This window comes from Ranitomeya imitator, chromosome 5 (genome assembly GCF_032444005.1).
Source record: "Ranitomeya imitator isolate aRanImi1 chromosome 5, aRanImi1.pri, whole genome shotgun sequence".
Taxonomy (NCBI): domain Eukaryota; kingdom Metazoa; phylum Chordata; class Amphibia; order Anura; family Dendrobatidae; genus Ranitomeya; species Ranitomeya imitator.
Window position 1 is genome coordinate 34,833,479 of NC_091286.1, and position 27,022 is coordinate 34,860,500.

A 27,022-nucleotide genomic window follows, 5' to 3' on the forward strand; every position below is an offset into this window, starting at 1 on the left:
ATGATGATTATGATGAAGAATTAAGACGTATCCGAATCCACATTTTCCCCCAAATCGCTGGACTCCGGAGTCGGGGATCTGTGCCTGATCTTCCTTCGCTTTTTCCCTCTCTAAGGGATCTTAAGGTATCTTCTACCTGGTCCCTGATCAGGTTTTTAAGGTCTGCTGCGAACCCGGGAAGCGCTTCGGACACGGTGTGTTGAATGCAAACACTGCAAAGTCTCTTTTCCCACGAAGATGGAAGATCCTCTCTACACAGAGCACATATCTTATGCTTAGTTTTGCCTGTGCTTTTCTTCCCTTATAGCAAGAAAAGACAAATATAGGCCCTCACTATCACTAGCTTTCACGGAGATCACTTACAACCTTATGGACCCATAAATATTGGTTTATCCCTTGTGCCGGACGCTGTACTGGACTACTTGCTGTGCAGTGATCCAGAGTGTCCCTTGCCGGTAGTATCCTGGTGTCCTTTCTGGGGTCGTCGCTTCTGCTGCTATGGCGGTGGAGATGACCTGGATAGGAAAGATGCCGGCTCTGCGTCGCTCATGGCTGGCGAACGCTGGTCGATCTCCATTGGAAGCGTTTGCACCCAGATGTGCCTTTGTTAAATAGCAGTGGATGGCGCCATCTTGCCTGCCTGCGCAGTCCATACGCAAGATCGCGATCAATCCCGCGCCTGCGCAATCCGTCCAGGGCTCGCGCATGCGTAGAAAGCTACAATAGCGGTCTCTCGTGCATGCGTGGTACATCGACTGGCCGCGCGTGCGCAGAGTCCCCGCACCACGCAAAATCTCGCCCATGCACAGATGGGGATCCAAGATGGCGCCGTGCATCGCCGCATGTTGATGGATTCCCAGAACTTCAGCCTGCAGACTGACGCTAGGGGAGCAGAGTGTTGGCTAGAGGGACCCCCCTTGGATACCGCTGCTGCTGTTTTGTGGTACCTAGAGAGGTGTCACCACACCTGCCTGAAATCGGACTGATTGGCCCCAGAATTCCCACAACGGTGTCGTCTTCTGAGAAGAGTCTGTAGGACTCCCATCAAGGACAGGAAAACAACTGATGCGGGAGAGAGGTACCGCCTTTTTTTTTTAATCGGTAGGTTTCCTGTCCTTGGTGGGCAGATCCCCTCTCTCCATGGTGCCGTCATGGGCGTCAGAGAAAAAAAAAAAAATTACAATTGGGTTTGACTAAAAATGTTGCACCCTTTTGGTTTTTCCAGACTCTTTCCCCTCTACCTGGTTGACTGCAAAACGAGTTAACTGTAAATCCATCGGTGAGCTCATTCTGTCAAGGAGTCTGTAAACCCTTTCATCTGTCCTTCTAGGCTCCTGTCAGTTTAGATTTAGGATTATAAACTCTAGGTCAGTATAAGCTCACTGATTGGCCGCAGAGTGAGTTAGTGAGTGAGAATCAGTAGATATAATTTCATGTCAATCATTTGCATTCTATTTGGCATGGGATTATAAAACCCCTTTCCTTTGTACAGCTGTAACAGGACACCTAGTTCAGAAGGTGGTCAAGCCTCAAAAGGCTGTGAGTAACAGATCACACACCTTGAGCCAGCTAAGCCAAGTACAAAATGCTTGCTTGCAAAATGGATACCATGCGGTCGTACTGCTTTGTTGAGTCAGCTATGATTTCATAAGGAGAATGTGGACTTTTCTACGTCCTGGTCTCACACACCGGTTACATTTTCGAGATCTGTGGAATGGACTGAACGCCTCCAGGGTTCTCAATCCGTTCTAGCATCACAGGGTGGGAAGATACATAGAATGGCTAGTAGGAGCCAGACAGCAAAGCTGTGTTTGGTCTCAAAGCATAGCAGGGGCTTGGCCAGATCCAGTGGCGCCAAAACAGACTCCCTATGACCAAGCTTATGTTTTGGACTTTTCAGCTGCCAGAGGCAAGGGGAGGGGATCAAAAGGGGTTAAATGCTCATGTAAAGCATGACCTATTGCTTTTTCTCTGGGGAGGTCATGGGGACATGTCGTGCTGGGAGAAGTCAAGGAACAGAGGCCACAAGCCTCTCATGTGGCAGCCCTTCACCCGCGAACTAGAACTTTCATCTGACTTATATTTTGCATACTTTGTCCTACCACTATTGTATTTGCATATCTGACCATCATACACGTATAACCATTTTGTATAAATAGTGCTTTGTCTAGTGTGCCCTTAAGGCGATAAAATATATACAGTGGTGTTCAAAAGTCCTGCATAGGCGTGAAGAAAACTATGTTTCATACTTCTGCATCTCTACAGTGAAACTGGTGGAACAGATATGTTTTTGTAATCCCTCATTGTATGCCATACTCATTTTTGAATGTCCCAAGTGTATAAATTGTTATGGTATGTGCATTTTTGATATTTTTTTTACAGCATAACCATACCTACACCAGTACAGTGTGTAGAATGGTGAACAGGTTTCCAAGTTCAAAACACATAAATATGTATATATATACACGCAAGTAATATATACAGGTATGCGCTAGGAAGATAACGGAAATAATGGCAAAAGGGAAATAAAGTATAATAAAACCAAAATTGCCTTAAAGAAAATGTCCCAATATGAATGATAAAAATAGCCAGATAACCGCTGGAAGAATGGCAATGTGGTCACCTAGCAGAGCAAAAGAAGGTGTAACAGCACTTCGGAACACTTAGGAGTAGTTCCTACCTGTACCACAGGATGAGAATCTTGAGAGCTTTTGCTGTCCGGAAGATCCCTCGGCGGGCACAGATCGTCTAGACGAGTGGCTGCCCCGGCCGGCGGCGAGCCACAAACAGCTGGTCTCCGGGTGCAGACGGGATCCTCCAGAGCCGACGCCGCGTGTGTTAGCGGCGGTACGTACCGACGGTGCGCAGGACCTGAGTGACGTGGTAAGTCACGTGACCGTAACCCCCGGTGATCGAGTGAGTGAGTACGGAGTGCAACTAGGGCCAAACAACCACCGTTGTGGCTCGCCGCCGGCCGGGGCAGCCACTCGTCTAGACTATCTGTGCCCGCCGAGGGATCTTCCGGACAGCAAGAGCGCTCAAGATTCTCATCCTGTGGTACAGGTAGGAACTACTCCTAAGTGTTTTTCTTTAAGGCAATTTTGGTTTTATTATACTTTATTTCCCTTTTGCCATTATTTCCCTAGCGCATACCTGTATATATTACATACATATATATATATATATACACATACATACATACATACATACATACATACACATATATATATATATATATATACACACACACACACACACACACATATTTATGTGTCTTGTATTCGTTTTTAACAGACTTAAAAGTGGAAGTTTGTTGGTAGTGCTGCTGGAATATTAATAGCGGTGACACTTTGCGCCACCATTTTTTACAATCTTTTATAGGTTTCTAAGTTCACTAACTTCCAATCAAGTTCACACAGACTTAAATTTTACTTTTTAAGATTTATTATTTTTTACTTAATTCAGAGTGTTGCGCAGAAGGCAGCATTTTCTTATTAAGGATGTCTATGTATTTTTTTGCATTGACCATACCCTCCACAATATGAAGCCTTCCAACACCATTGGCTGCCATACAGCCCCAGACCATTACTTTCATAGGATGTTTCACAGAGAAGCTCAAACACTCTGGCTTGTACTCTTCATGTGGGAGCCTTCTCACATAAGACTTGCCATCATTTCCTAAAATGCAAAAAGTGCTTTCATCACTAAATAGCACTTGTTCCCACTCCTCCTTCCTCCATTTTAACTATTTCAATGCCCACAGTTTTCGCCTTTGTCTTTGTATGGCTGTCATCAATGGCTTCTTTCGGGCCTTGCACCCTCTCAATCCTGCTTCCAAACATCTCTTCCTAACAGTTGATGTTGCTTCCTCAATATTGCACTTTTCTTACCATTCTCGCAGAAGCTGAGGAGAGGTGAGCTTTCGATTGGCAAGGGATGTTCTTATCAGTACTCTATCCTCCCTTTTAGTTGACTTTCTGGGCCGACCAGATCTGGGCCTGTCCTGGGTGATTCCAAGCTGCTTATGTTTCTGCAAAATTCTTACGACTGTGCTCTGATTACAGCCGACCTTCCTTGCGATCTGGGGGCCAGTATAACCCTCTTCATGTAGCACCACAAGTCGCACACGATCCTCCGCTGGCAAAAATCTGAAGGCTCCCATCATAAAACTCTACAGTATGATTCACTAGATAGACCAACAGATAAAACAATGTAACGCAATGTGATTGGCTGCCATATCCCGGTTATGATGGTCACAAGAACCTCATCTGTGATTGGCTAATTTTGGATCTGAAGCTGTACAATGTTTAGTTCTGCTTTCAATTCCCATATTGTTGCAATAATTTCAGGCAAAACTGCTTCAAAAGCTAAAAATATTACAGGGAAAGAATGCAAAATTGTATTCTGAACAAAACGATATATAATATGTCATTAGCATCGAAAATATTCGACAGAAAACGTTTAAAACTTGAAAAAAAAAAATCAATTTATCCTATGCAGGACTTTTGAACACCACTGTAAATTTAACCTCGGGCTGCTCTTTTATCTCTATCCACATGTCAGTTTCTCAGTTTAACTTTCCATGCTAGCAGGGCTGGTTTCTGGCCTGATATAGTCCAGTTAATAGACCGGGCTTATATCCCCTGGGCTATATTGACAAGGGATGTCTGTGTTAAACTGTACCAAGCTGACCTTATGTATTCCTGGGGGGTGTGAACCGTCACATCGGTGAAAGTGGGGAGAAAGCATTACGTGATCAGTCCGATGTAATGGTGACGCCAGACGGAGTGGCGAGGTGCGGGTTCGTCACTCTCCATCCAGCATCTAAAAAAAGCTCGTTCTTGAAGAATGGAAAGAGATAGATGTTACAATTAGTGATCAGCACAGGTGCTCTGATAAGGCGTGCTCAGGTGATAACTGAGTATCTTGGTTGTGCTCGAATAGTATATTCGAGTCCCCGCGGCTGCATGTGTTGCGACTTTCTAACAGCCGTTAAACATACAGCCACGGAGACTCAAACATATTATTCGAGCATGACCAAGATACTCGGTTAGCACCTGAGCATGCTCAGATAACGCCTTATCCGATCACACTCGTTCATCACTAGTTAGTTAGAGTGTCACTAACTTGTTCATTCCAGGTCTAGAGGACTTTGCGCTGTCCATAAAAAAAAATAAAAATCATGGAGGTCATACAAAATACTAGATGTTTTAGTCTTTGATGTGGGGTGTACTCATTTATGTATCAACTAATTTAAGTAGATTTAGTAAGGAAAGTTATAGTAACCTTATGGTCATGTTAGATGTTTAAAAACAAATACATAAAGTGTTCTATGAAACTCTGTCTTATCAAAATTCTGGAAATCGTTCTTGTGTTCAGCGATTAAAATCTTACTTTTCAAAAAGGGGGTGTACTCATTTATGTGGAGTACTGTACATAGACCCCTTGTAACACAAGCCACAGTCCAAGTATAGTACCCAAATTTGGAAAATTAAGGCAGTGTCAAAAAAAAGCCATCAGTGATCAGCAATTTATTGGGCCATGAAGTACAATCAAATTCCTAGAAAGTCGGATGTCAGCAGTAACCGCCTGGTTAGTCCGTACCCAAATTAAGAGCCATATTTGCACAGTGAGGTGCCCAGATGGCGGTATAAACTGCTGACCTGTGAAATCACAGACATGACACCAACATCTCCATTGTAAAAGCACTAGAAACTCTCCCTACTATTCTATTCACAGGAAATGTCAGCACAAGGATCGCCCCGAGGCTGGGAACCTGGCACAACGCCTAAAATATGGACGTAACCATCATTTCTTATTAATCAATCCCTCTGATGCATTAGGCAATGCCGGAAATCCACATCCAGACTGTCTGTGCTGAAATATCAGCCCCAAGGGAAAACCGACTAGGGCACGTAGTTGTGCATGAGTTAACATTTTCTGCTCCCCCTGACCCTAAACCTGGGCAGCATAGCAGGAGCGGCGTTAACTACAGCAAGATAGATGGATGGAAATTAGAACAGAAATCTACTCCAGCTCAAAAAGTCTGCATCTTAAAGGGGCTCCTTCCTCCACCGGTCAGGAGTCGATTCCACACCTGCAGGGAACACTGTGGCAAGCGTGAGAAACTACACAGATCTGGATGGTGAGTAAAGTTTTTTTTTTTTTTTTTTAAATAAAACTTCACCCTGGGTGAATTCAAAAAATAAAATGTTAAGGCAAGCGAGAGAAAAAAAAAAAAGTTTGCAGTGTTAAACTCGACTGCTGCATGGAAACGTCCGTTCTTGCATTATATGGACATGTGGGTGCAGGCTGCGCTGTGGATTTACCGCACTGAACAAATATTGGCATTATTCAGCCGCACTGGACAGTTCTTCCCACGTGACAGTAAATTACAGCACAGGGGAAAGCCAAGGAACACTTGTAATAAAGAAAAGTATTCAGTTCCTCCAAAAAGTATCTGCTCCAGAATGTTATTGCAATAAGTTGACAAGCAGATTGTTGGGATCTGCGGGGTTCAAGTGGCCCCATACTCATTAATGTCGGCCAAACCCGCAGATATTGGGGGCCACAGAGCCATGTGTTGAGTTAAGGATCCCACGTATCTGATTGACGATCCCTTTGTTCTTCACAGATAAGATGGTCCGACAGTGACCCCCTCAGAGAATATAGAGCGAGTGGCTCCTGTGTATGGGAGAGTCAGATGCGATCACTGCCGCCCAAATGGCCAGTGTATGGGGGTTCCGGACAATGGCGTTCCACAAACACAGCTGTCCTGCCAGATTTGAGCTATAGAAGTGACCAGCAACTCACCTGTTAAAATAATTCCTACAAACATCCAGGCGCAGAGGAAAATGTTGCCGGCCTGAGGGTCGTAGTCTGTTGTGAGCTTCCCTTGTGCCAGAGTAAACAGGATGCCAAATATCTGCAAGGAGAAATAATGATGAACCATGTGTGGGCCGTCCCGATAAATCCTCTGAGCAAATCATTAAAATTAAGACATATATACATGGATAGACACAGGGTTAAAAAGTAGAGATCGATTTCAACCCCAGGAGAAGGTAATGGCCCCTAAAGTAGACTGTACATCTCAAGCCCATACCAGGAACATCACATGGCAATGGAAACGCAACATTTCCACGTCATATCGATAATCTAATATGAACATCATAAAGGGTTGTATCTATGATCGGGGGACATATTGGCGTCTGTGGGGTCAAGCACCAGGACTTTCAGCCCTTTTAAAAAACAGAAGTGCAATAATCAACCCGGAATATGGATATTATCTTAGTCACGTGTGGTGCGTCTAGGATAGTGAACATATGCTTCGAAACATGGACGTCATTAGAATATGCCAAATTAGAATCATGATTATGCCCATCTTCCCTGCATACAGTTAGTCATCCTATTCTCACCTGACCAAAAGGGGATCAGGGCTGTGGATGAGACCCTTTACAGTACAACCAGAAAACTTCATTCTCAGTTTTAGGAAAGACCACATGAATTGTAGAAGTGTCTCCAGTCTACTCATAAGAGCCTTCTTTATTTATCCCTTTTTCTTTCACACCGTTTTGCCATGTGGGCAAGTCTTCGTTATTTTAACTTTTTAAGCACTGCACCCTTTTTTTTTCCTCCATATATTAAAATTTTATGATTCTCTAATCGTACCCACAACCCTGAAGAGGAGGAATTGTACCCACAACCCTGAAGAGGGAAAGTATAACCTGTTTGTGTTCCCCTGTGTAGGCTAGAACAAGAACCATCAGGTAGAGTTGAGCTGAGTAGGCAGAATAAATACTACATATGGCACTTAAAGGGTTGTCCGGTCAAATGGTAAATTTGGCAGGGGCCAGCCAGGGGGTTGAAATAATAGTGTAGGGGTATTTATGCATCGACTCTCCAACAGGCGGGGAGCAGTGATGTTACTGACCACCAGTGACCCCATTGTTGCCGCCACCGATTGCAAGGTCAGGAGCAGCCAAATGGGTGGCCGTAAAATTTGGGTCACAGTGACGTCACCACTGCCTCCCTGCCAACATACTATGTTGAACAATGTGCACAACCACTAAAATCCAAGTCTATGGGACGTCCCGAGCAGAATTAGAATTAGACCAAGATAAGTGATCATTTGTAATTGTGGGACATCCCCACTAAAGGAAGAACATACACATACCTGGGCTGAGGCATTCAGCAGGCCCGATGATGTGCCTTCTGATTCTGGGTACGTGATCTCAACCGCAAACTCGAACCCCAGTGGAAGATATCCGGTCATAAAAAACCTGAGGAGCAAATAAGAAAGACGCTGCCTATAGAGTGTGAGCTCTGGAGCACTGTGGAATTAAGTCCTACAGAAAGGATGGATGTTCTCCAGCTGTTGAAAAACTACAACACTCGTGTGCCAATAGCTGAGAACAGGATATTCTGCACCAGCAGAATAGCGAGTTCAGCTCTGGAGCAGAAGACAGGATCAGTACAGGATAGGTAATGTAATGTATGTACACAGTGACTGCACCAGCAGAATAGTGAGTGCAGCTCTGGAGTATAATGCAGGAGGTAACTCAGGATCAGTAATGTAATGTATGTACACAGTGACTGCACCAGCAGAATAGTGAGTACAGCTCTGGGGTATAATGCAGGAGGTAACTCAGGATCAGTAATGTAATGTATGTACACAGTGACTGCACCAGCAGAATAGTGAGTGCAGCTCTGGAGTATAATACAGGACGGATTTATTTTTTCTTATTAGCATCTTACCCTAGCGCTCCTGCTGTCACAAAGACAATAATGAGATTCTCAAGAAATAGGGTGAAGGTGAAGATCAACATCCCGATAAATGATAAGATGTAGACGATCAGAGTAGTCTGCCTGCAGGGAATATTAATAATATTAATACAGGCGGGTAAACCTGTCCAGAACATATTGTATTACTCAGCACAGGTGGAGTTCACCTACTTGTATGTTTTCGTGTAGTCCAGCCACACACCACAAATGACTGAACCAATCATTCCAGCAATTACCAGAGTGAGCCCGATCCTGCCGGCATTTACTTCTTCCCCCTGTCAGGAAAAAAAGAATATATTACAGAGGATCCATACTATGAATTGGGCCTTTTACCTGGAAAATGACCATAGTATATCGATGAAGTTAATCACGCAAGAACTTGAGATTTTAGAGCAGACACCCAGCTTTCCAAGATTCCTGAATGGCATGGTATGTAGATCTGAATCTCCAAGTACAATTACCATTCAGATCTGTAAAGTCAGTGTTTTATTTATCAGATTCAGGAACTCTAAAAAAGGGGATATCCACAAACCGGATAGGTGATAAGTGTACGATGTATGGGGGTCCTAACATTCATGGAGAGCCAGCAACCTCTGCACCTATGGAGCAAATGGATCGGGGTTCTTAAAAAAAAAAAAAAAAAAAAAAAAAAAAAAAAATCAGCACCAGAGATCAATTGGGGGGGGGGGAATCACAGTGATTATATTCCCACCCGAAGTGATGGAAGCTAATTGTAAAATGCCCCCCCCCCAGCTGAGACCCTCAGCAATCATCTGTACTTAATATGGAAACCTGGCAGTCCGTGCTCAATTTCCCTACAGCGCCAGCACAGGGTAAATGTATTTTTTTTTTCTTAATCTTAAAAGACTCATACCTTCTGTACTTTCAGGAAAAGTTTTCAGCAGACTCATTATCACCAGAGGCAGGATTATAATAACAGATAACACCTCTACACACATCTGATAATGTGCACCAATCACAACAAGCGGTGTCACACCCAGGGCTACGGACAGCCAAAAACCCAATTTCTAAGACCCCCCCCCCCACATTATGCTCTCAATAGACTTTGTATCTAGACAGGACACCGACCTCGTGGTAAATGGTGATCATTTGATTCAGCAGCGTGGACACAGAATAGAAGGAGCCGGTCATAATCCCTGCAACGAAAAAGGGAACATTTTATCTTCTGTGCGTATGAATGGAACGCTTCTATAGCTTAAAGAATTCGGACAAAGCTCCGATCAATGGAGCCATGACGATGCAAATACCAAAAAAGTAAAAAATAAATAAAAAATAAATCAGAGATGAGCCAATCACTCATTTAATGGGGAACGTTAGTGGTTTATTGCGAAGGAGGGAAACCATGTACAGACCTGCAGTCATGAGGCTGCAACACGCTCTGCAGATCTTGAAAATACATTTCATCGTGGCTGGATTATAAAGCTTCATGACTGTATAATAAAGAATTTTGCAACTTTCTAACACAAGTATGTTTTTATACCCCGCCAAAGAGGATTGTCCAATGTCAAAACTCATCGACACCACATACTGCGCACACGGACGCACGGATTGTCAGCGTGTCGCACTTTTCTTGTAGCAGATCTGCACTAATGTTAGTTGAGCAGCTATTTTCTGAAGACGATGTCATTTCAACTAACTTGTTTGTTTTTTTGCTAATAGCATGTTTTTGAGGGTAGAGTTTTCTTGGTTTACTTTCCCTACAGGCTTCTTTATAGGGTTTGCAAACTCACAGCACAAAGTGAAAAAATAAAATAAAATGGTGAAAGGTAATGAGCATTGGGACACCATCTTACCATAGCTGATCAGCAGCAGCACGAAGGGGACGTTCTTGAAGAGATTGATTATGGATTTCTTGTAGGAGTAATCCTCGGGAAGACAGCCCCGCACAAGAGCCTGAGACTGACTCGGTGGAAGCTTCGGTTTCTCTTTAAAGACTGAAATATAAAATCAGTCATTTGTCACGATATGTACAGAATTTTCACTCGCAGGAGCGACATGCGCCAAATTAAGACTTACTTTTACATTGCGGCTATATTTCTACACAAAGGTGTGCCTAATAATGCTACGCATGGTTCGGGTTGGTGCAAAAAAAAAAAAAAAAAAAAAAAAAAAAAAAAAAAGGGTTGCACGCTATCGGGCTAAAGCATGTCAATCTGTAATACATGAAATATGAATAGCAATACGGCTTTTCAATATTCAGAAATAATGAAGGAGACGCTTTGCACAACTACACAACTTTGCACACTACTCCAAACTACTGCAAACCTGCTTATTATGACCCAAAAAAGCAAATTTGAGTCCCCCCTCCCCCCCCCAAAAAAAAAAAAAAATAAAGAAAGAACAATCTCAGCAAATTCCGGCCAGATAGAAGACCCAGAGCATTTATGCTATCATGCAGGAAAATCTTTACTTTTGGGTGGTCAAAATTGCTATCAGATTCCCTTTAATTTAAGGGAGTTAAAATTTGTTGTAATATAATATTTTTATTATTATTATTTTTATTATTATTAACAAAAAACAAACAACAACAACGACAACACTTCAATAAATTGCAAATGATGAATCGGAGGCCACAGTTTCTTCCTGGCCAGATGTAATGTGAGCGCTGCAGCTGATCAGTGACCGTTGATTGGCTGCAGCGCTTAAGTGCTGCTCCCGCTGGATGTTCATCCCTACAGACTAGCAGGGGATGCAGAACTAAATACGGAGGAGCGGTGTCAAAAGGAGCGGAGTATTTTCTTTTAATTTTTATTTACCCCCCAAGGCAAGTTTTTAAGTTTTAGTGGACAACCCCTTTAAACTATCATTTTAAAACAGACAATCTGGGGGGGAAAAAAAAAAAAAATTTAAGAGATTAAATTATCTTGGCCCCAGGATTGCAACATCCAGATATGAAACTACATCGCCTGCCATGATGAAAGCCTTCTTCTAAGGTATGGATGAAATATTTCCGATGTCGTCCACTAATAACTTATCAATAGCCATTAAGATCTGAGAAGCAGCACAAAGAGCTATAATCACAGATAATGACAGATTAACCCGTACACACTGGATTATTCAACCCTCTGTCTTCCTCCGCCATGTATTCACCATCCAAAAGAAGGTCAGACATTTTTATCTCTAAAAGTCCAATGTTCCCAAGGAAATGATGAAGTTGGTAATGGGTAAATTACATAACCATTACGACTAGTACAGGGGCTTCACCTAAACTCACTAGGCCCCAAACACTACAAATCTGACCAGGTTTCCGATAGCAACCAATCACAGCGCAGCTTTCATTGTACCAGAGCACTTCAAGAAATGAAAGCCGTGCTGTGATTGGTCGCTAACAGCAACAAGTCCAGATTTTCTTCATGAAAAGGAAAAAAGGCCTGGCCTGATTTGTCAAAATTTTCTTTCGCCCATAGGAACCAATAACAAGGCAGCTTTCATTTCTTGAACTGCGCTGGTATAATGAAAGCGGTGACTGGTTGTTATAGGAAACAAAGCCAGAATTTCTGTCAGTGCTGATGATCGGGGCCTAAAGTGTCATAGTACCCGTAGCAACCAATCACAGAGCACATTTCATTTTACCAGATGAGTTCAAGAAATGAAAGCTGCGCCGTCATTGGTTGCTTGGTTTAAAATAAAAAAAAAATAAAAAAAAAAAAAATAAAAAAAAAAAAAAAAAAAAATTACAACATTACAGGATAAATCCTCCCAAATTACACAAAATTGACCGCCAATAATCTCATTTTACCACTGTCCCTGAGTTATGGGCAGCTGTTTGTCTCAGTCCGTACATAGAAGAACCACTTCAGCCGTGCCGGTGTGTAGATTATACAGAGTGGACTGGCCACTGGTGACATCGGGGGTCATCGTATTCCCGCAATGCCGCAGGGAGCAGCTAAAAGCGCTCTATAGTGCGAGACCCCACCAGACAGCACCCTATGGCTCCAACATGGGGACCATATTTGGTATATTGGCAACAGCTGCTGGCTTCAGACTTCCTAGAGAAATGTCCACCCCTTCGTGAGCGCACACTAATTAATTCAGACCCTGGAAACCTGTATTATGGGATGTATCATAGGACGGAACGTCTAAAACCTGGGGTAAAACCGTGAACACATTTTTATTCTAAAACACAATTAGCAAACTAACAACTGCATGGGATAGTCAGCACGTCAATGGAATCCAATATGGTGAAGTCACTTGACGCTCGGTGACTCACGGTTTCGCTTTCTCGACTTAGTCAGGGGGGCATCCTTTGAAGCAGCTGAAAGGGCAAAACCCTGCACAATGTTCCGACTACTCCGATTTATAGAGAATCATGTCATCCATTTGAAGAGGAACATCGTAGCTGTTGGTGTTGAGAACAACTGCCAAGTGTAGAGTCGCAATCCAACATCTATCGTCAAGGACGCTACCCGATTAGAAATAACGCTTTAGTACAAAAGCTGGTGGTCTGAGGGGGTCTTTTTTTTTTTTTAAAGCAATTCTAACTGCTAGTGTTGAGGGGTCCCAATTTAATTTCTTGTTTTATATTGTATATTGGGGACTTCCTTGTGAACTTTCTGCTCCATCACAGGCCCGGATACACTATAATTTCACAGACTTTTATTGGGACTTTGTTCCCTTTTCTGCAATGTTCTTTTGCAGCGCTTCTTTATTGTGCTCTAATTATTTTATTATCCAAGTGTGTCCCGATCCAGCAGCATTGCCGATCTCCTCGTGTAGGTGAGCATTTACCATCGGGTACATAAAACTGATAACATCATGTAGCCAGCTGGCTGAATAGTGGCTTTTGGCCATGAACCAGCTCCATGTGACGTGACCTCTGATACCGCACAGTAATCACGCTGCAATACATAACAGTTACAGGGGATCCGGCCTGTAGAGCCGTGTGTACATTGGGTTCGTTACAAGCAGAATTCCAGGACAAGTTCATGTAACTGAGAAAACTGCTTCACGGCGGCTGCGTGACACTTCAGTAATGTTACCCTGCAGGTCTCATCTTGGATCACTGCCAAGGCGCTCCCAGACCTCCATTGATCAAGCCTTCTGACGTGTCACACAGGTTCCTAATGTGGGAGGACAATGACGACATTGTGTCCTCTCTATCACAAACTAAAAGTTTCCCCTCTACCAACTGTCCTAATCCCGATATTCCCTTGTTCGTGTCGGCTGGTCAGCATGCACGCCGTCTTGGGATTACATCACACTCAGCCATTTCCTTTTCCAATATCCAATCACTCACTCATGTCTCTGCAAATCCACATCTCCAGAATCTGTTCTTTTAGCATCGAACCTGCAAAAATGCTTACTAACGCTCCGGTTCATTCTCGCCCAATTACATCACCTTACTAATTGATCTACTGCTCACTAAACTCTCTCCTGTTTAATCCACTCTGAACTTAAGCAGCCACTATCACATTTCTGTCCAGCGTTCACACAGATGCCTCCACCCTGTGCCAGTCATTACACTGGTTGCCCATCCGCTATAGAGCACAATATAAACTTGTGAACTTCGCAGCCAAAGCTCTCCACATTACTGCGCTGTCCCATATCTCCGTCTACCACCCTATCCGACCTCTCCAGAGAGCTGCCGGGCCCCACATCTACATGTCTTTCTACCATCACAGCTGTGCTTTCCGCTCTGCCAGTGATCTAACATTAACATCCTTCGTAATCCTCCATCTCTACTTGCCAAGACGTCTCTTGTGCTGCATTAACTCTGGAATGTGCTACCTGGCTATTCATATTAAATACCAATCAGACAAATAAATAAAACAAATAAACTACGTCTAGGCAGGCCCATCACATTTCTTGTCCATTTGTCATCATTTTCTTCAGAATCTTATCCTTTCTATCACACACTACCCCATACAGCGCCTGATGAATGAGATTCATTCACACAAATCCAGGGGAGAGGGAAAAAAAGAAAAAAACAAAAACCTACGTTCTAATATTTCTGCATTGGCTACCTGTTAATCTTTAGTTGGTCTTGGTTAATAATTATTATTTCCTTGGTGACAAAAGTGTTCTCAATGACTTCTAGCGAGTCAGTGTTTATACACAGCAGGCAAATCGTGAATAAGTAGTAGTGTAAAGAATGGTGGATAGACCGAGCTGTAACGAGACAGGAGGCAGATTACAGTCTCCACATGTTTTAAAAGTCAATGCGGCCATTCAGTAGTCAAGGATAACAGCCGTGCTCTGAGGGTCCGGGAGCTAGAAACTCCAAGGATTGGATATAAAAAATAAATAAATAAAAACACACACACACACACACACACTATAACTCTCCCATAGAAGTGAATAGACAGATGGCTGCTGGAGAGCCAGTGACGATGGCTGCTATGAGGCTGGCATTATGGACAATCACATCAATAGGAAACTGCAAAGAGCAGTTCTGCATAGAGCTCCATAACCTGGAGTACAAGACTATAGATCAGGAACAAGAACCTATGACCCTTTCCCCATTTTGGCTCTGCCGGTGACTCAGATTCCAACTTTTATAAGAGTCGGCATGTTCTCTTAATTATAAAGCCTTCCCTGGATGGAATCGGCTGATTTGGTGAAAGGAGCGGAGCCGTCACCTACATTACGGCGGTTTATGTGCTTCTAAACCATTATATAGTTTTCCACCATTACATTGACGCTCTCGTTAAATAAGTCGTGTCGGGTCACATGGCATCAAAGTAATGAATACAATATAATAGGTCACAATGTAATAAAGTATAAACCATGAGCTGCCGCACAGAGAATAATGGGGGATAAAAACGGTGCCTGCTGGCATCAAGGAAAGGATTCTTAACCCCAGGGGAAAACAAAACAAAATATAAAAACACATATCATATCCTTTTAGCGAATGAATTAAGGATGTGTTTAATGCGCTGCACATAATCGTTACTGCTTACTAGAGGAAAAGAGGCGTCTGATGCTGGAGCCACATAAGCCCACAAAAGCCTCGCTGGGATCTCGTCCAGTTTTCACATCGCATCTTAATGTGGACACGGGTGACATGAAGGTAAGACGTCCCATCACCCACCCTACACAGAAGCAGCTTAAGTGGAGACAGAATGGATGGGGCTGATCTGGCCAATTTAGGGGGGACCAACTGATCATATAACAGATACATGGGGCAGGTGTGCGGGGGAGGGTCACTGACTGCAATAGGAAACAAAAACAGTCCAAGGACTATAAAGCAGCACGGTGGTGCAGTGGATAGCACTGCAGCCTTGCAGCGCTGGGGTCATGGGTTCTAATCCCACTCAGGACAACATCTGCAAAGAGTTTGTATGTTCTCTCCGTGTTTGCGTGGGTTTCCTCCGGGCACTCCAGTTTCCTCCCACATTCCAAAGACATACTGATAGGGATTCTAGATTGTGAGCCCCATCGGGGACAGTGATGATAATGTGTGCAAACTGTAAAGCGCTGCGGAATATGTTAGCGCTATATAAAAATAAAGATTATTATTATTATAAAAATGGCAGACAGCAGGGACGAACATAATCTAGAAGTTCCATAGTAAAGGTCCAAATCATGCGCCCAGGCTACAACAGCCAATCGGATTGCTGTGGGAACCCAATGAGGGTCACATAGGGGGACACTGATGCTGTGATTGTTGTTCACTGCAGCATCTAAGGGGTTAAACTGCGATGACCAGAGGCAGCTCCAATTAGCAGATGGGCATCTGCTGTGTAAAACAGCGGCCAGGAATGGAGCGGCCTCAGCACATGAGCCCGCTACATACAACTTCTGCCGTACATATATGGCAGTTGTCGGGAGATGCGGGCGGACACTGGCAAAGATCGTTCACCATCCAGTCCCCTATAGCGGTCGCGTGGTCTGCTGCCACTGACCGGCTTATAGGACTTGGCCAAGATGCTGAAGACGTCAAGAGCTTGGAGAAGACTCAGGAGCACAGTCAGGTCTGGAGTTTATACTATGGAGGACGCGCTCATACTCACCGGCGATCGTCAGGATGAACAGGAGCGTGGACACCGCAGCAGTGCCGTAGAACATGATGCTGATGTTATGTGCCGTCACGTGATAGTCTTCTGACCTCGGAACCAGCACGGGAGGGAGAAGGAACCCGATGGCCACGCCGAACTGTGGAGCAAAGAGAAGAGCCTGTAACTGCAGCGCCATTATCCATCCAATGACATTAATGTGCAGTATAATGAGGCAATATCCCCGGAGATTTCACCATCGTATTAGCACCCGCTGATCCTGCACTAAGTGCCATCCACAGAACATCCTACAATGAGATTGTGGACGTCACGCGCCCCTCTCCTGAGCCACAAGTATTTATACAGGGAGGAGACGGCTCCTCTGTTCTCACATCATTAGGCGGCATTTCCACTGAGATGATACTTTATAGTTCATAGAGAATGTAGCAAGAGATCCACATATATCGGCCCCTGGTCACCATCTGGGTGGTTTATGTTACATTTTTTTTATCAAAATGGCATATGATCAATTTGGTGCAATTACTAAGATGATTTTTCCCCCCCTTTTGCTTTATTTGCATTTTCAGAGTAAAAAGTAGAAATTTCAAGTGTTAGCCTTCAACTAAGGAAAGAAAAAAATAAATAAAAATTAAGACAGATTTTTGTTTCTACAATTGTGCAAAAACTGTGGCGACACATCTCAGTAATGAATTAGTCACCAACATCTGGATAATGAAAACCATAGCGTAAAAGTGTCGCATGAGTCTTGAGTAAATTTGGCAAAAAAAATAAACAAAAAAAAACAAAAAACAAACTTGCACTACCAAAAATGAAAAAAACAAAACAAAACAGAAAGCATGATAAAATAGGTGCCCCAGAATGTGAGGTGGGGGGGTGTCACTATCTAGAGCGGGGGGCTCTGGGTATGGAGTTTTTCTCTACGGTCTTCTTTCCCATGCTAAGCTTTCGGCGATTTCTTGATGTTGCAGATTTCCTGCACCCAATAAGTAAAATCTGTTACTTGATTTTTTTTGCGAACATACGCAGCGTAAAAAAAAGTCACCATAACTTATTGTGGGAACGTAGCCTTATAGAAATTAGAATGCAGACAAAAAAAAAAAAAACCCAACCAATAAGTAGTTTTTGTCTCTTGAATTCTTTCCTCTCAATGTATTCCTAGGGACTGTTACACTACACAAGTGTGTGCCAGATGTGAAGGGGTTACCCAACTAAGAGCTCGGGGGGGGACTGAGAATCAGTCAGTGAGCTCATTCAGATTCAATTATTGGGGTTTATAACCCTTTCCGCTCTCTTTCTGATTTCCTCTCAGTGGATTTATAACAACTGCCCACATCAAAGTTGGATGTGCAAGAACTTAAACTTATAAAAAGGCAAAACTTTTTTTTTAACAAAACCCAAGTTACAGAACTGACATTTAAAGTCCCAAATACATGCATCAGTATTAAAGAAAAAAAAAGTTATTGTTGTCCCCAAAAGTTGGGAAACCCCTTTAAGGAGATTTTATCACAAACAATGAATATAAATGTAGGATTTACGGGGTTCCAATAGCTGGGATCGAAGGATGGGGGTCCTTCTAGTCCTGAGGGAATGGCAGGTACAGAACTTATATCAGACAGGACAAAAGTCAAGTTCAGCGCCTTCACACTTGCACTTTTGTTACATTTGTTATTGTAACAAATACAATGAACCAATTCTGGAAATGTTTCCAGATCTTCTATTGAAGCCTATGGCAAAACCACAGGGGAACTTGACTCAACGCACGCACTGTTACCCCAGTCACACACGCCAGGATCTAGGGTCCTGGAAGTGGAGATAACGAGCGCTGTCTGAAGAGGTTCTTACAGGAAGGAAGTCTCCAGGGTGTATAATGGGACACATGTAATTAGAGCACTGTGTGCCACAAGGGGCCACATCCAGCCAAACTCCAGAAATTGGAGGTCAAAAACTTTACAACTTTCTTAAAAATACTAAATTTTTGTAGAATTTTTACAGCCACTTATTTTTTTTTTGTGAACTGTGGGCTCTCGGGCTAACAACATTTTTTTTCCATGGGCGCATTTGCAAGATGTGAAAAGAAATGCATCAAAAACATATTACTACATGTTAAACACAATCATTATGAGTATGACTAAACAACAACAAAAATAAATAAGAAAACACAGAAGCTATTGGTGGACTCCAATGATCCACAGCGAGAATACCTGACCGTACTATAATGATCCCCGGCTCAGAGGGACCCGCAGCCGAGAACATAAATGAAGGACCCATTTCTATATCCATGCGGAAGGATGGGGGGGGGGGGGGGGGGGTCACACTGTAAAACAGGTAGTTGACCGCTAAAACTTTAGTATAGATCTAGAATTTACGCCTCTCCGACTGTGGTTACACTACAACTCCCAGCATGCTGAGCAGTGTAGTCTCGCAACAGCTGGAGTCATAGGTCGTGTGAAGATGTGATATTTGGGGAGCAGAAGCTGGGACCCTATTTATTCTGTTAGCAGTCCTGCTGGGGGTCTGCAGTTGTATTTCACCCTGGAGCTGACCTGGGGGCCACAAGTGACGGCACGACCCGGGGGGAAATTGGGCGCAGGTTGAGGGGGCCACAAGTGACGGCACGACCCGGGGGGAAATTGGGCGCAGGTTGAGGGGGCCACAAGTGACGGGTACCACCAGTAGTATCAGCACCCGGCTGCCCCCCACCCCCCCCCCGCAGTAGTATCAGCCCCCGGCTGCCCCCCACCCGCCCCCCGCAGTAGTATCAGCCCCCGGCTGCCCCCCACCCGCCCCCCGCAGTAGTATCAGCCCCCGGCTGCCCCCCACCCGCCCCCCGCAGTAGTATCAGCCCCCGGCTGCCCCCCACCCGCCCCCCGCAGTAGTATCAGCCCCCGGCTGCCCTCTGCCCCCCGCAGTAGTATCAGCCCCCGGCTGCCCTCTGCCCCCCGCAGTAGTATCAGCCCCCGGCTGCCCTCTGCCCCCCGCAGTAGTATCAGCCCCCGGCTGCCCTCTGCCCCCCGCAGTAGTATCAGCCCCCGGCTGCCCTCTGCCCCCCGCAGTAGTATCAGCCCCCGGCTGCCCTCTGCCCCCCGCAGTAGTATCAGCCCCCGGCTGCCCTCTGCCCCCCGCAGTAGTATCAGCCCCCGGCTGCCCTCTGCCCCCCGCAGTAGTATCAGCCCCCGGCTGCCCTCTGCCCCCCGCAGTAGTATCAGCCCCCGGCTGCCCTCTGCCCCCCGCAGTAGTATCAGCCCCCGGCTGCCCTCTGCCCCCCGCAGTAGTATCAGCCCCCGGCTGCCCTCTGCCCCCCGCAGTAGTATCAGCACCCGGCTGCCCTCTGCCCCCCGCAGTAGTATCAGCACCCGGCTGCCCTCTGCCCCCCGCAGTAGTATCAGCACCCGGCTGCCCTCTGCCCCCCGCAGTATCAGTACCCGGTTGCCCTCTGCCCCCCGCAGTATCAGTACCCGGCTGCCCTCTGCCCCCCGCAGTATCAGTACCCGGCTGCCCTCTGCCCCCCGCAGTAGTATCAGTACCCGGCTGCCCTCTGCCCCCCCGCAGTAGTATCAGTACCCGGCTGCCCTCTGCCCCCCGCAGTAGTATCAGTACCCGGTTGCCCTCTGCCCCCCGCAGTAGTATCAGTACCCGGTTGCCCTCTGCCCCCCGCAGTATCAGTAACCGGCTGCCCTCTGCCCCCCGCAGTATCAGTACCCGGCTGCCCTCTGCCCCCCGCAGTAGTATCAGTACCCGGCTGCCCTCTGCCCCCCGCAGTAGTATCAGTACCCGGCTGCCCTCTGCCCCCCGCAGTAGTATCAGTACCCGGTTGCCCTCTGCCCCCCGCAGTATCAGTACCCGGCTGCCCTCTGCCCCCCGCAGTATCAGTACCCGGCTGCCCTCTGCCCCCCGCAGTAGTATCAGTACCCGGTTGCCCTCTGCCCCCCGCAGTATCAGTACCCGGCTGCCCTCTGCCCCCCGCAGTATCAGTACCCGGTTGCCCTCTGCCCCCCGCAGTATCAGTACCCGGCTGCCCTCTGCCCCCCGCAGTATCAGTACCCGGCTGCCCTCTGCCCCCCGCAGTAGTATCAGTACCCGGCTGCCCTCTGCCCCCCCGCAGTAGTATCAGTACCCGGCTGCCCTCTGCCCCCCGCAGTAGTATCAGTACCCGGTTGCCCTCTGCCCCCCGCAGTAGTATCAGTACCCGGTTGCCCTCTGCCCCCCGCAGTAGTATCAGTACCCGGTTGCCCTCTGCCCCCCGCAGTATCAGTAACCGGCTGCCCTCTGCCCCCCGCAGTATCAGTACCCGGCTGCCCTCTGCCCCCCGCAGTAGTATCAGTACCCGGCTGCCCTCTGCCCCCCGCAGTAGTATCAGTACCCGGTTGCCCTCTGCCCCCCGCAGTAGTATCAGTACCCGGTTGCCCTCTGCCCCCCGCAGTAGTATCAGTACCCGGTTGCCCTCTGCCCCCCGCAGTAGTATCAGTACCCGGTTGCCCTCTGCCCCCCGCAGTATCAGTACCCGGCTGCCCTCTGCCCCCCGCAGTATCAGTACCCGGCTGCCCTCTGCCCCCCGCAGTAGTATCAGTACCCGGCTGCCCTCTGCCCCCCGCAGTAGTATCAGTACCCGGCTGCCCTCTGCCCCCCGCAGTAGTATCAGTACCTGGTTGCCCAGCACGGCGGTGGCACACGCAGTGGACACTTCCTTGGGACCGAACCACACGGACGCCACCTGGGAGGGCAGCCCGAGGATGAAGACCTGCGCCACCGAGCACACCACCTGGCCCAGCATGGTGACCGGGAAGAGGTCGGGCCGGGCGCTCGTGCACTTCACCCACGCCCCGAGGCAGTTGAGGCCGGAGCCCAGCAGCGCGGTGAGCCGCAGCCCCCGGGTGTCCAGCAGCCAGGTGGCCGGGAAGATGAGCGGGATGTAGGCCAGCATGTAGACCACGGACAGCCAGTCGATGTCCTGGTTGGAGACGCCGTAGAAGCCGGTGAAGATGGAGGCGAGGATGCTGTACTGGATCCACTGGAAGGCGTTCACCAGCGAGTAGAGCGAGAACACGGCCAGCACCAGGAAGCGCCGCCCGTACAGCCGGGTGTCCGGCACCGCCGCCGCCGCCGCCCCGGGGAGCATGGCTTGTGTCTCCTCCCGCACCGCCGGCTCCGTGCCGGGGCTCGCACACACCGTCACCACGGCGTCCCCGTCACTGCTCGGGCTGGCCAGGCCGTCCCCGCCGACCTCCTTCCCCAGTGGCAGCCCATTGTGGTGGGTCAGCTCTGTGGACACCATGATGCCGGCTGTACAGAGAACCAGCGGGAAGTGTGCGCCTCCCGGGGCCCGGCCGGCGCAATGAGCGCAGAACACTGACAGCTAGCACTAGTCATCCCCACACGAATGAGCCGGCACCGAGCCGCCAATCAGGGAACAACGTGTCAACACTTCAGCCAATCAGATATTGACTTCGAGATGTTATGGCCACGCCCAGTTACCTGACTAGTATGACAGCTGATAAAGGACGCATAAAAGGGCGGGAAATAAAGGGACACGTGACATTTGGGTGGACAATTCTTGGAAGCAACCACCAATCAAGTAACTGCTTTCATTTTTAAACCATCTGGCTTGAATGTGATTGGACAAATACGTCATCATTTATGCAAAAATGAAAAATATGAAAGCCAATCAAGTGACTGCTTTAATTTTTCAACCATTCTAATGGAAAAGATAGCTGAAATGTGATTGGTTGAGATATATATCTATCTATATCTATATATTATATATATAATCGTTAATAGTGTTGAGCATTCCGATACTGCAAATATTCGCTGTATCGGAATTCCGATACCGAGTTCCGATACTTTTGCGATATCGGATACCGGAAACGGAAGTTCCCATAGTGCAATGATGCATTATAAGGTCGGCTTCACACGTCAGTGGCTCCGGTACGGGAGGTGACAGTTTCCTCACGTACCGGAGCCACTGACACACGTAGACACATTAAAATCAATGCATCTGTGCAGATGTCATTGATTTTTTGCGGACCGTGTCTCCGTGTGCCAAACACGGAGACATGTCCGTGTTCGTGGGAGCGCACGGATTACACGGACCTATTAAAGTCAATGGGTCCGTGTAAAACACGTACCGCACACGGACGTCGTCCATGTGCAGTCCGTGTGCCGTGCAGGAGACAGCGCTACTGTAAGCGCTGTCCCCCCCACTGGTGCTGAATCCGCCATTCATATCTTCCCTGCAGCAGCGTTTGCTGTAGAGAAGATATGAATAATAGTGTGTAAAATCCAGATCCAGATTCCCCCCCCCCCCCCCCCCGCCCGCTGTGATTAAAATACTCACCCAGCTCCCGACTCCCTCGCTGCTTCCTGTCCTGGCCGCACCTTGTACTGTATGAGCAGTCACGTGGGGCCGCTCATTTACAGTAATGAATATGCGGCTCCACCTCTCACCTGGATCTGGATTTTACACACTATTATTCATATCTTCTCTACAGCAAACGCTGCTGCAGGGAAGATATGAATGGGGCTTCAGCACGATGCAGGGGACAGCGCTAAACTTTAGCGCTGTCTCCGGCACGGTGCGTGTGGTACCCAGTGGGCACACGGGCGGAACACGTGTGCCGCACGTGTGCCACACTGATGTGCCACAGAAACGCACCGGCACACGGACACAGATAATTCCGGTACCGATTTTTCTGGTACCGGAATTATTTGGACGTGTGAGACTGCCCTAATGGAGTGTGGGCGGTGCGTGGGTGGAGAGTGCGTGTCTGTGTGCGCGGGCAGGGTCTGTGCGTGACCGTTGGGGTATGTGTGGGCCTGCCGGGGGCTCTGTGCGGGCTGCCGGGGGCTCTGTGCGGGCTGCCGGGGGCTCTGTGCAAGCTGCCGGGGCTCTGTGCGGGCTGCCGGAGCTCTGTGCGGGCTGCCGGGGGCTCTGTGCGGGCTGCCGGGGCTCTGTGCGGGCTGCCGGAGCTCTGTGTGGGCTGCCGAGCGCTCTGTGCGGGCTGCCGGGGGCTCTGTGTGGGCTGCCGGGGCTCTGTGCGGGCTGCCGGAGCTCTGTGTGGGCTGCCGAGGGCTCTGTACGGGCTGCCGGGGGCTCTGTGCGGGCTGCCGGGGCTCTGTGCGGGCTGCCGGAGCTCTGTGCGGGCTGCCGGGGCTCTGTTCGTGCCTGCCGGGGGCTCTGTGCGGGCTGCCATGGGCTCTGTGCGGGCTGCCGGGGCTCTGTGCAGGCTGCCGGGGCTCTGTGTCGGCTGCCGGGGGTCTTTTCGTGCCTGCCGGGGGCTCTGTGCCGGCTGCCGGGGCTCTGTGCCGGCTGCCGGGGGTCTTTTCGTGCCTGCCGGGGGCTCTGTCAGGGCTGCCGGGGGCTCTGTGCGGGCTATACATATAGACATACAGTACATTAAACAAAGAGTACATACGGGCTGCCGGAGCTCTGTGCGGGCTGCCGGGGGCTCTGTGCGGGCTGCCGGGGCTCTGTGCGGGCTGCCGGAGCTCTGTGTGGGCTGCCGAGGGCTCTGTGCGGGCTGCCGGGGGCTCTGTGCGGGCTGCCGGAGCTCTGTGCGGGCTGCCGGGGCTCTGTGCGGGCTGCCGGGGCCCTGTTCTGGCTGCCGGGGGTCTGTTCCGGCTGCCGGGGGTCTGTTCGTGCCTGCCAGGGGCTCTGTGCGGGCTGCCATGGGCTCTGTGCGGGCTGCCGGGGCTCTGTGCAGGCTGCCGGGGCTCTGTGCCGGCTGCCGGGGGTCTTTTCGTGCCTGCCGGGGGCTCTGTGCCGGCTGCCGGGGCTCTGTGCCGGCTGCCGGGGGTCTTTTCGTGCCTGCCGGGGGCTCTGTGCGGGCTGCCGGGGGCTCTGTGCGGGCTGCCGGGGGCTCTGTGCGGGCTATACATATAGACATACAGTACATTAAACAAAGAGTACATACTCACCATTACTTGTCACTTTGTTCCCCGAAGCCAGTGTCACCTATAAAAAAGATTAAAATAACAAACAACCAATATACTCCCTGTCCGCAGAAATCCACGAGTGTCCCACGACGATTTCCCGTGCAGAACGGCAGCATCAGCTGATGCGACCGCTCTCCAGGGGCTCCAGGAACCTAATGACCGGCGAAGGTATCCTTCCGCACTGTATTCCTCCACCGCTATAAAAAATTAGTCCCTAGTCTCACTTTTGGCATTGCTGTGTGAGAAATTTTCCCACGCAGCAATTGCCATAAAGTGAGACTTTGAACTATAGTAACCTCAGTGATGCACTGCAGGAGCCATTGTCTCCTGTCAGTGTGTCACTGAGGGTCCTGTAGAGCAGTTACATCACCCGATGTCACTGTTCTATAGGGGAGATCATCGTGAGACACTCGTTATTAATTGGACTACGGCAGACAGAGCCCCCGGCAGCCCGTACAGAGCTCCGGCAACCCGCACAGAGCCCCGGCAGCCCGCACAGAGCCCGGGCAGCCCGCACAAAGCCCCCGGCAGCCCACACAGAGCCCCCGGCTGGCACGCACAGACCCCCGGCAGCCCGCACAGAGCCCCGGCAGCCCGCACAGAGCCCCGGCAGCCCACACAGAGCCCCCGGCAGTCATGCACAGACCCCCGGCAGCCTGCACAGAGCCCCCGGCAGGCACGCACAGACCCCCGGCAGGCACACACAGAGATCCGGCAGGCCGCACAGAGCCCCCGCAGCCCGCACAGAGCCCCCAGCAGTCACGCACAGAGCCCCGGCAGCCCGCACAGAGCCCCCAGCAGGCAGGCACAGACCCCCGGCAGCCCGCACAGAGCCCCAGCAGCCCCCACAGAGCCACCGGCAGGCACGCACAGACCCCCGGCAGTCCGCACAGAGCCCCAGCAGCCCCCACAGAGCCACCGGCAGGCATGCACAGACCCCCGGCAGCCCGCACAGAGCCCCGGCAGCCCGCACAGAGCCCCGGCAGGCACGCACAGAGCTCCGGCAGGCACGCACAGAGCCCCGGCAGGCACGCACAGACCCCCGGCAGCCCGCACAGAGCCCCGGCAGGCACGCACAGAGCTCCGGCAGGCACGCACAGAGCCCCGGCAGGCACGCACAGACCCCCGGCAGCCCGCACAGAGCCCCGGCAGCCCGCACAGAGCCCCGGTAGGCACGCACAGACCCCCGGCAACCCACACAGAGCCCCGGCAGCCCACACAGAGCCCCCGGCAGCCCACACAGAGCCCCCGGCAGTCACGCACAGACCCCCGGCAGCCTGCACAGACCCCTGGCAGCTTGCACAGAGCCCCGGCAGGCCCGCACAGACCTTTGGCAGCCGGCACAGAGCCCCGGCAGCCCGCACAGAGCCCCGGTAGGCCTGCATACAGCCCCGGCAGGCCCGCACAGAGCCCCTGCAAGCCCGCACAGAGCCCTGGCATCCCGCACAGAGCCCCAACAGACCCGTACAGACCCCCGGCAGCCCGCACAGAGCCCCGGTAGCCCGCACAGAGCCCCGGCAGCTTGCACAGAGCCCCGGCAGCCTGCACAGAGCCCCAGCAGCCCGCACAGAGCCCCAGCAGCCCGCACAGAGCCCCGGCAGCTTGCACAGAGCCCCGGCAGCCTGCACAGAGCCCCAGCAGCCCGCACAGAGCCCCGGTAGCCCGCACAGAGCCCCGGCAGCCTGCACAGAGCCCCGGCAGCCCGCACAGAGCCCCCGGCAGGCACGCACAGACCCCCGGCAGCCCGGACAGACCCCCGGCAGTCCGCACAGAGCCCCGGCAGCCCCCACAGAGCCACCGGCAGGCACGCACAGACCCCCGGCAGTCCGCACAGAGCCCCAGCAGCCCCCACAGAGCCACCGGCAGGCACGCACAGACCCCCGGCAGCCCGCACAGAGCCCCGGCAGCCCGCACAGAGCCCCGGCAGGCACGCACAGAGCTCCGGCAGGCACGCACAGAGCCCCGGCAGGCACGCACAGACCCCCGGCAGCCCGCACAGAGCCCCGGCAGGCACGCAGAGCCCCGGCAGGCACGCACAGAGCTCCGGCAGGCACGCACAGAGCCCCGGCAGGCACGCACAGACCCTCGGCAGCCCGCACAGAGCCCCGGCAGCCCGCACAGAGCCCCGGCAGGCACGCACAGAGCCCCCGGTAGGCACGCACAGACCCCCGGCAACCCACACAGAGCCCCGGCAGCCCACACAGAGCCCCCGGCAGCCCACACAGAGCCCCCGGCAGTCACGCACAGACCCCCGGCAGCCTGCACAGACCCCTGGCAGCTTGCACAGAGCCCCGGCAGGCCCGCACAGACCTTCGGCAGCCGGCACAGAGCCCCGG

At 49.8% G+C, this 27,022-nt stretch overlaps 1 protein-coding gene across 1 annotated transcript in view; it reads right to left on the bottom strand.

Moving 5' to 3' along the window:
• FLVCR1 (FLVCR choline and heme transporter 1) overlaps nt 1-22,098 on the bottom strand; it is a 35,290-nt gene extending 13,192 nt beyond the window's left edge. The window contains exons 1-8 of the mRNA XM_069768516.1: nt 21,400-22,098; nt 16,755-16,896; nt 10,596-10,736; nt 9,871-9,938; nt 8,953-9,056; nt 8,755-8,865; nt 8,174-8,279; nt 6,814-6,925 (exon numbers count right to left, since the gene is read on the bottom strand). Of these exons, the coding sequence (XP_069624617.1) occupies nt 6,814-6,925; nt 8,174-8,279; nt 8,755-8,865; nt 8,953-9,056; nt 9,871-9,938; nt 10,596-10,736; nt 16,755-16,896; nt 21,400-22,029 (1,414 nt within the window). The 5' untranslated portion in view covers nt 22,030-22,098. The remainder of the gene's footprint in view (nt 1-6,813; nt 6,926-8,173; nt 8,280-8,754; nt 8,866-8,952; nt 9,057-9,870; nt 9,939-10,595; nt 10,737-16,754; nt 16,897-21,399) is intronic.
• Nucleotides 22,099-27,022: the final 4,924 nt, after the last annotated feature.